Source organism: Salvia miltiorrhiza, chromosome 2 (genome assembly GCF_028751815.1).
Source record: "Salvia miltiorrhiza cultivar Shanhuang (shh) chromosome 2, IMPLAD_Smil_shh, whole genome shotgun sequence".
NCBI lineage: Eukaryota > Viridiplantae > Streptophyta > Magnoliopsida > Lamiales > Lamiaceae > Salvia > Salvia miltiorrhiza.
Genome location: NC_080388.1, coordinates 62,185,255 through 62,194,695, shown reverse-complemented (window position 1 = coordinate 62,194,695; position 9,441 = coordinate 62,185,255). Strand labels below are relative to the sequence as shown.

At 39.1% G+C, this 9,441-nt stretch overlaps 1 protein-coding gene across 2 annotated transcripts; it reads left to right on the top strand.

Moving 5' to 3' along the window:
- The first annotated feature begins 1,311 nt into the window (after positions 1 to 1,311).
- Positions 1,312 to 3,031, top strand: LOC131010922 (60S ribosomal protein L30-like). 2 transcript variants are annotated; one of them, XM_057938631.1, is made up of 5 exons: positions 1,312 to 1,483; positions 1,570 to 1,675; positions 1,788 to 1,889; positions 2,581 to 2,649; positions 2,775 to 3,031. In XM_057938631.1, exons 1-5 carry the CDS (start codon positions 1,460 to 1,462, stop codon positions 2,813 to 2,815), a joined length of 342 nt encoding a protein of 113 aa, XP_057794614.1. In that variant the 5' UTR covers positions 1,312 to 1,459; the 3' UTR covers positions 2,816 to 3,031. The 2 variants fall into 2 exon arrangements, with proteins under 2 accessions (XP_057794614.1, XP_057794613.1); XM_057938630.1 differs by having other exon boundaries at positions 1,324 to 1,483; positions 2,581 to 3,031.
- The last annotated feature ends 6,410 nt before the right edge of the window (positions 3,032 to 9,441 follow it).

The following is a 9,441-nucleotide window of genomic DNA, read 5'->3' as shown; positions in this document are numbered from 1 at the left end:
GAAGGCGGATGGAAGGTGGTAGGTGTTGGAGGCGGTGGAACAAGAGGAGAGAGGGGGGATGATTTAGAGAGGAGAGAGAGAGAGAGAGAGTGGCAGAATCGAGGTGGGTAGGGAGTAATTAAGTTACTAATTCATCCTTAATTATAGCTAAAAAATGAAAGGGGACTAGTTACATGGGACGGCTCAAAAAGGAATACGGGACTTGAATATTGGGACGGAGGGAGTATTAAATTTAAAATTTCATTTCGATGTTCTATATTACTTGAATCGTGAATTTTGCTTGATATGCTTGACCGAGCCTTAAGGATAAATTCACTGATACTCCACATTCTATATCATTGTGAGTCGAGCGAGTCGAGCATGTCAAACGTAGTAAATGTTCTAATGCTCGACATATGCAATCGATCATTAGTGATAAATGCATTAATGCCCGATCAATACAAGTTGAGCAATCGATAATTTTTAGAAAATTAATCCTCAACATACTCGATCAATGTGAATCGAACATCAACTTTAGTTTTCAAAATGGGTAGATAACATTTTGATTCAAAATGTTTATTAATCACTGATACAATTTGAAACCAATTATTAATTTATTATCGTAGCCAACGTTGTCGTAGAATTTGATTTACAACAACAAAAGACATTGTTGTAGATACATGCTACAATTATCGAAATAATGATTTTCAACCGTTATTATATAATTGAAAAAGAAAAGAAAAGAGAGTTATTCGATTACGAGGCAACTTTTGTCTTCATGATTTCTGACAACATCAACACCCACACCAGCTTTGGCCAATTAAAGTCGGAGATACAAAGAGACAATAAATACGTGTGTTGGTCTAGTAATATAATGGTTAAATACGATAAATTTTTTAGATTGAAGTTCATCGTGATACAATCTTTAAATTTATTTATTTAATTCTTAATTTATCAAAATAAAGCAAATGTAATATGGACAAAAGCAAAATCGCAAAATATAGTAAGAGTCAACAGAGAAGAGAAAAAAAAAAGCATGGAACTGCAATATTATCCAACAAAAGGAAAATAAAGAAAAATAAGAGTAAGAATTATTCATACTTAAAACAGCTAAAGTAGATAAGATAACCTTAGCAATAATAATACAATGCAAATGCAAATGTCATATTCAGTATAAGTAAGAATAGTCACAAACAGAATTTCTAAAATAATAAAAAAAAAGAATCGTCACAGAATTTAGGCAAAAAGCTATGTCAATTGTTTTATTTATTTTATTAAAATTTCAGGTGCCACAATTATAATTACTCCAAATCCATACAGAAGGCCCACAAATTCTAATTTTGGGTCAAATGAACCAAACAAGGGCCCATTTAAGAATTAAATTAAAATCAAAACACACACTCCATAAACCCTAACCATCTTAACCAATTATTCCCCGTTCCTCCCATAGCCGCCGCCGCCGCTCTTCCCAGTCTCCACCATGGTGGCCGCCGGGAAAAAGACTGTAAGCGTTATCTTTGTTGAATTATTATTTGGATCAATTTGTGATGACGGAATTTGATTTGATAAAAAAAATGGAACAAATTGCAGAAGAAGACCCATGAGAGCATCAACAACAGGCTGGCTCTTGTGATGAAGAGTGGGAAGTTCACTCTTGGTTACAAGACTGTGCTCAAGACTCTCAGGAATTCCAAAGGTTTCATTTTTGGTTTTTTTAGGTCATCAATTATTATTCATTTTTGTGTCAAGATTGTATTTCTGGTGATTGAAAATTTTATTTTAACGAATTAGGGCTAAATTTGTGACAGGTAAATTGATATTGATATCCAACAACTGCCCACCATTAAGGAAGTCTGAGATTGAATACTATGCAATGCTTGCTAAAGTTGGTGTTCATCACTATAATGGCAGTGAGTTTCTAAGTCCCTCAATTTGATCATTTTTGGTTATTTGTTTTCATTCAAGAAGTAATGCCATGTTTAATTCCAAAGGATGTGAGTAGTTTTCAAGTTTTTTTGTATCTGCATTAGGAGATTATCTTGATTGTTGCTTTTTATTTATAAATTGCTGAACTATTCATATCCTTTGCTGGCTAAACATTTATTCAAGCAATTTGTGTTGAATATCAATTGTTCTATTGATTGAACCCATTTCTTCCAGTGACTAACAATGCTATTTTTTAATGTGATCATATTTGTAATATACCACTTTGCCTGAGGTTTGATATAGTGTAATTACTGAATGACTTAATATCAAATGCTTGAAGTGCTACTCGTTAATGTTATTGAATTCAATTCCATAAGTTTCTTTCCTCAAAAATATTTAATTGTGTGATACATTTTTTATCTTGCATCTAAAAGAGATACATGCAATTCACCTAGAAGTTTGTGATCATTGGCTATCTTAATCATTATCTACCATTGTTAGAAGCTAATGACATGTTCTTTATATCTAGTTTTGAGGTGTATGCTTTGATTGATTGGTGAGATGTTGTTTCCATGTGCATTTTACCATTGTGTTCATTCTTTCATTTCTGCATTGCTCTTTGAAACAGAGCATGTTTAGTTCATTCTGTGCTTACCTATGTTTTTCTCTGCATAGACAATGTTGATCTTGGGACGGCATGTGGGAGGTATTTCCGCGTCTCATGCCTCAGCATAGTCGACCCAGGTATAACACCATCGCTATATATACTCACAGCTGCTCATTCATTAAATTCGTAGCAGAAATCGAATTCTTGAGCAGAATGATGCAAGTCATGATGTGTCTGGTCTTATCTGGCTTTATGTTTTCAGGTGACTCCGACATCATCAAATCTTTGCCCGGAGATCATTGAAGACAAAGCAGCATCTCGGTGGAATCATTCGAACTACATTTTCTATCTTGTTTGCTTGGGATGCTTTGATGTTTGAAATTTTGCACGTGTTAGAAAATCGCTGTAGCGGAAGGCTAGTTTGTGTTCGACTTTTAGACATCTTGGTTAATTCTGTTGATCATCGTGTTGCTGAATGTGATTCTTTTTCAGTTTATCGATGTTGTGAAATTTCGTTTATGTGCAATAGCCTTAAGTTTGATATATTCGGCTTTGGTCTCTTCTTGAATTGGGTTTAGAAGCTCTTTGAGCTTCATAGGTAGGAGCCCTGGTGGAGGTAGTTAAGGTGGAGAAATTGTTAAAGAAATAGGAAATAGGTAGAACTGTAGAAGTCTTTGAAATGCCTCACATTTGAGGTGAAGTATAGCAAGAAAATATGGTGAAATTAAGATATACTCATATTAAAATTGATTTATCAATAATATGTTGGTATATTAGGAGATACGTATATCATATTTAATACTAATGATTTCTCATTTATTAGTGTAATTTCGTTATCAATTAAATTAGTATTATATAGTACTCCATAAAAGTAAACTGACCTCTTTTTAATTTGCAAAAAAATTATTTATTGATTGCAGTTTAGTATTTAAATAGGGTTAATGGTCAAAAAATACACGAATTATCACCAAATTTGCAAATTGCACATGACTTTTAAAAATAGTCTTAGAATACACCACATTTTAATTTTGTTGTAATTTGCACACGACGAAATTTTCGGCGAGGAATAAGTTTGACCGGTGATTACGTGGACATTACATGGCATATTACGTGACATTTTTTACACGCTGTCAATACACGCGTCCAAAACGACGTCGTTTTGGACGTCTTTCTCTCTCAAGTATCTCTCTCTCTCTCACTCCCTCTCATCAGTCTCTCTCTCTTCCTCACTTTCCCTGTCACCCTGTCACCTGCTCCGGCGAAGTCACCGCCGCTGGCCACCCCCATCTCCCTCTCCTTTCTATTCTCGCCTCATCCATTCCTCTGCTCCCCCTTCTCTCTCGTTTGCATCCGGTTGTACCAAGACCACTTTTTTATCCTTCTTGAGCCCTAATTCTCCTTCTCTCTTGTCTGCATCTTCTATTCCAGAGTTTGTGGATACGCAACAATTTCAAAACCTCTCACTAAAATCCCAAGTCGAAAATGAGGGAAGCGGAGAGGCTCGGTATCTGGTAGTTGTCCCTCTCTGTATGCCGATGATTTCCCCCCAATTTCATCAAAGTGAATAGAATCACCATTTATGTTTATACCACACTCAACCAGCTTGATTTATCCAGTGTGTGTGAGATTGTGTGTATAGCAAGCATTCAAGCAAAACTAATGCTTAATGCGTATACTGTTATTGCCTTGTTGATCTCTATCCGTTTGTAACGCTACGATTCTTGTTCATTTGAGGTTGTGATGATGAGTTTCTCTGAGTTGGGTCTAGCATGGAGGCGGATCTGACCCTATCTTGGCGAAGCAAACCCGGAGGGCATTTCTATCTCTCTAGATCTAATGCAACCGGGTGGGTTTTGTAGCCATGGCGGCGACTCCTCTTGCCTATTTTTCGGTTTTTCCAAATCTGAGCCTCACTACCAATTACTTCTCCTCGTGCTTCGATTTCTGTCGCCCCACGATTTCCACTGCCCCGCCACCCTCTCCTACCCTAATTTTTGAGATTCGGATCGGGCGCCCTTCGAAACCCTAATATCCCATTTGATGTAATCCGCCAACGAGCAGCGGTCACAGGCTGAAGCTCGCGCACCTGGTCTCCACCACCACCGCCACCACCGTTTCCCCTCATTTCCAGGAGGCAGCCGGCAGCCGAGATTTGGAGAAGCGACGCCTCATCTGGATCTGGGTACTTCGCCGGCCCAGGAGGAAGGCGGCAGCCGAGATTTGGAGAAGAAGGGGTGAGCGGCGGAGGGAGTGGGGTTGACAACATCGTTTTTTCCTTTTTAATTTTTTTTAATTGAAAAAGGCTTCACAAAATGACGTCGTTTTGTATGATCGCCGGTGTGTCCACGTCTGCAAATTCCGGGTGAAACGTCATCTAAGATTTAAGGGATGGTCAACGCATGTGCAAATTACAACAAAATTAAAAGGTGGTGCATTCTGAGGCTATTTTAAAAGTAATGTGCAATTTGCAAATTTGGTGATTGTTCATGTATTTTTTGGCCATTAACCCATTTAAATATTATCTTAGTATAATACTCCATCCGTCCCTGAAATAAGATCATCTTTAGGGACGGCATGAGTTTTAAGGAAAAGTGGTGAAGTGTATTGATAGTGGAGAAAAATACTCCATCCGTCCACGAAAGAACTTCCTATCTTTTCTTTTTGGAATGTCCACAAAAGAACTTCATACGTATTTTGGACTATACCCCACCACTTATAATACTAACTCTTACTTTCACTTTTTCACAACTCTCAATATTAATTATAGTAATACTTTTTCACCACTCTCAATACACTCAACAACTTTTTCTCCACTTTTAATACACTCAATAATATTTTTTTTAAAACGCGTGCCACTCCCTCCTAGGAAGTTCTTTCGTGGACGGAGGGAATATGTTATACTCCCTCCGTCCCAGAAATAATGGCACGTTTCTTTTGGGCACGGAGATTAAGAAGTGTTGAATTAAGGTGTTAAATGGTGGTCCATTTATTTAGCATTCAATTAGTAAAAGTAATTCTAACCATTAACAAAACATTGAATTCAAATTTGCCAACAATTAAAAAAAGCACCCAAATCAAATCTGCCAACAATTAAAAAAGAACCGAATTTTTTATTTTGCCCAAATTTTTGGTTCCCTGACTGAATTCAGCTCCAAAATCAGATTGCAACACAAAAAAATTCCAACACCAAATTGTTCATGGAATTTAATTCTCCCTGACTGAATTCAGCTCCAACATCAGATTGCAACACCAAATTGTTCATGGAATTTAATTCTCCCTGACTGAATTCAGCTCCAACATCAGATTGCAACACAAAAAAATTCCAACACCAAAAAATTCCAACACCAAATTGTTCATGGAATTTAATTCTCCCTGACTGAATTCAGCTCCAACATCAGATTGCAACACAAAAAAATTCCAACACCAAATTGTTCATAGAATTTAATTCAAAGTTAAGAACATGAATCGAAGTTAGAGAAAACAGAAATCGAATCAGGGGGAGCAACCCTAGAATTTTCAGAAATCCTAACATGGATTTTGCACCGGTGAAGTCGCAGCCAAGGGTGAGGCCGGAGCAAATCCGTCTCCACGCGTCGATTCGACCACCACCCGATCCGATATCGGTCCGGCCCGAGCCGCGCCCGACCTTCCTGACAGATCTGCGGCGGCGATTGGTGCTCCAGGGCCCCCCGTCGTCGGCCATGGCCGCGGAAAGGGAGCCGACGAAGAGGAAGAGGAAGAGGAGGAGAGCAAGGAGAAGGGGAACGACGCCGGATTGTTTGCTTCCCCAGAGGTGGTGAAGGCAGTGGGAGACGATGGAGGCGGTGGATGGCGGAGGCGGTGGGAGATGATGGAAGCGGTGGGAGACGGTGGAGTAGAGAGAGAGAGAGAAGCAGATTTGACGAGAGTGAGAGAGAGAGAGAGAGAAAAGCACATTTGGTGGAGGTGGGAAATGATTAGGGTTTTGTTGACCTTAATTAAAAGTTTTAATTATGTGTTAATTATAGCCCAGAAAGGAAACAGACCATTATTTATGGGACGGAGGGAGTAATTAGTATTGAGAGTGGTGAAAATGTGAAAAAATGTTATAATTAGTATTGGTAGTGGTGAAAAAGTGAAAAGTAAGAATAAATAAAGTATTATTAGTTATGGGTAGTTGTCCGAAAATGAAAAGAAAGAAAGATGAACTTATTTGGGGGACGTCCCAAAAAGGAAAAAGAAGAAGTTATATCAGGGACGGATGGAGTGATAGAAAAATGGGATTCAGTGGTCTAAAATCTCATTATTTAAATTTCTCTCTTATCTCCTTAATTTGCATTTAATAAATATACACATTTTTAAATTTCAACCCACCTAAATTATATATGTTTAATAATTTAACATATAATCATTGAACCAAATCTATGGAAAAAATTTATTGTATCTCATAATTTATCTAAATTCTTCATTTATCCATTCTTAATAATAATAATAATAATAATAATAATAATATATATTATTATTATTATTATTATTATTATTATTATTATTTTGAGAGGATCACACACTTTTATTCAAGTTATATCCAACCCATCATTTAGCATAATCATCAAATCAACGAAAAAATCAAGACACCTTGCAGAATATGCATAAAATTTTTGAAAAATATTTTGTAATTAATTAGCACAATCTAATCATAAAGAGAACTTGATATATATCTTAAATCTATATCTATAAAGGGAAATCGTAAATTCTACCTAGTTGCGAAGACCGGAAAGAGTAAAAGTAGCTGATCGGAAATCTTGCGCAGGAGAGAAAATCACTATTGTATTCAAAAATATGAGAGAGCCTGTCACAGTACACGGGCTCGGGCCCTATTTATAGATTTACAATCGGAAGGGTAAAATAGTAAAAACATCTGTAGTGCATGCGTCTTGCGTGATGGAAGGGTATGCAGGTAATTTCGATAATATGCGGGAGACCTTCCCGCGCATTTGTTGGCTCCTCTGATGGAAATGTCTTTTCTGACAAAGGCGTCCTCTCTGATGATGTTGACATCTCTGGTGGACACGTCTTCTCTGGTAAAGGCGTCTCCTCTGGCGGTAGTGACCTCTCTGGCAGAGATATGCTTTCTGACTAGGATGTTTCCTCTGATGAGGATGACTCCTCTGATGAGGATGACTCCTCTGGTGGTGATGGCTTCTTTGGCAATGGTTCTTTTTCCGCATGATTCTTCTGATTTATGCCCCTTCTCTATTCTACACACATTACTCCTCATCAACCACTCCCCCCTCTAGTCTGGTTGAACCGGGTATTCTTCGTGTTCAACCAGTGGGGTGCTGTGAAAGCCAAAACTATGTTGTTTTCTTTGATCCCTGCAAATCATGAAGATATAAGTACTCTAATTTTATAAGAAAGCAAAGATAAACTTTGTAAATTGCCCTCTGGTATTTTTATTATTCCCACCCTCCCTGGTCTGGCTAGTTTACTCTGGAATATTGCCACTAGCCAGAGGACTCGCCCGCGTGGATGACGTCACCTGCATTAAATGCCTGCCCGTTCTACACTACTTTTCCCCGTACCCCGATGTTACTTTTTAACCTTTGCGTCCTTTCGCCTTTCCGTAGAAATTCTCATCCGTTGATTTTTTCCGTATGCCACGTGCCGTTCATCCCGCGTGTTAGTGGTTACCCGCGTACAATCTTACTTAGCCGATTCGAACTCCCATTTTTTCACTATTCTTCTTCTCCAAGTTTTCCGAACGATTTTTCTGTGTTTTCCGGCGATTTCCTCACTGTTCCGGCATCCTCCCGCGACCCTTTCGCTCCAGGTTTTATCATCCATCTTTCTCTGGCCTAGGTAACTTGCGCATCCTCTTCACTGCAATTTTGTGTTTAATCGTAGCGTAGTGGTATAACTGTTGGTGCTCTGATTGAGCGTGCTAGAAACCCTAGGATTAGCATTTCCTAATATGGCCTGCACCTCCACCCCTCAACCCTCTCGCTCGCCCTCTTCTTCTGCCCGAGACCCTTCATCTTCCTCCCCATCGCGGCGAGATCTTGAAAATCTTCCTTCCCCCTCTGTTTCTGACGAATCTCAAACTGCACCTCCTTCTTCTCCACCTAAGAAAAAAAGGAAGAAGCCCCGCCAACCCCCCAAAAGTGTTCCTCCATCCTGCCTTAGTGTCGCGGAGGTGGAAAAATTGAGAAGCAAATGTAGGCGTCCTGAAGGTTTAAAGTTCGAGGCCTTCTCTAAGGGTTCAACGCCTCCCGAGAGCCTTCACCATCACAAGTTGATAGTTGTTTGGAAAGCCCAGATAGAGGCTGGTTTGAGGCTCCCTCCCCCTACCTTGCTGGTTGACGTTTGTAATTACTTTCACATCCCCTTTTTTCAAGTCGCTCCTTCTGCTATCCGGAGGTTATATGCCTTCCATGTTTTGTGCCGGGCTAACGGTGTTGGGGACACCGCCAAGCTATTTTGTCAGACCCAGACCCTTCGCATGCAGGGCAGTCCCCTGTATAGTTTTGCCTCTCACCCTAAATATCCTACTACTTTTCTTTCATCCCTGAATTCCTTGGATAAGGGCTTCCTGAAATATTATTGTTATGTGCGCACCCTTTTCGGCAACTGGCGCGATTATCGTGCTTCGGAGCTGGAATGGCATACAAGTCGCACTACTTATAAACCAGCCTCTCCCGAAGTCCCTTCTACCCGTGACCAGAGTATTATAGCTCACCTTAATGCTATGAATAAGGCCCAGCCTCTAGATTGTAGGTACCTGGCCGAGAACAATTCCTCTCTGGCATATAATGGTCTGTTTCCCCTGTATCCAGAGAGATCAATAGGTAAAAAATATATATTAGAAAACACATTAGCTTTTGTTACCCTGATTTTAATGGTGTGAAATTTTGGTTTGCAGATATGTCTTGGAGATCGAAATGTGGGGACAA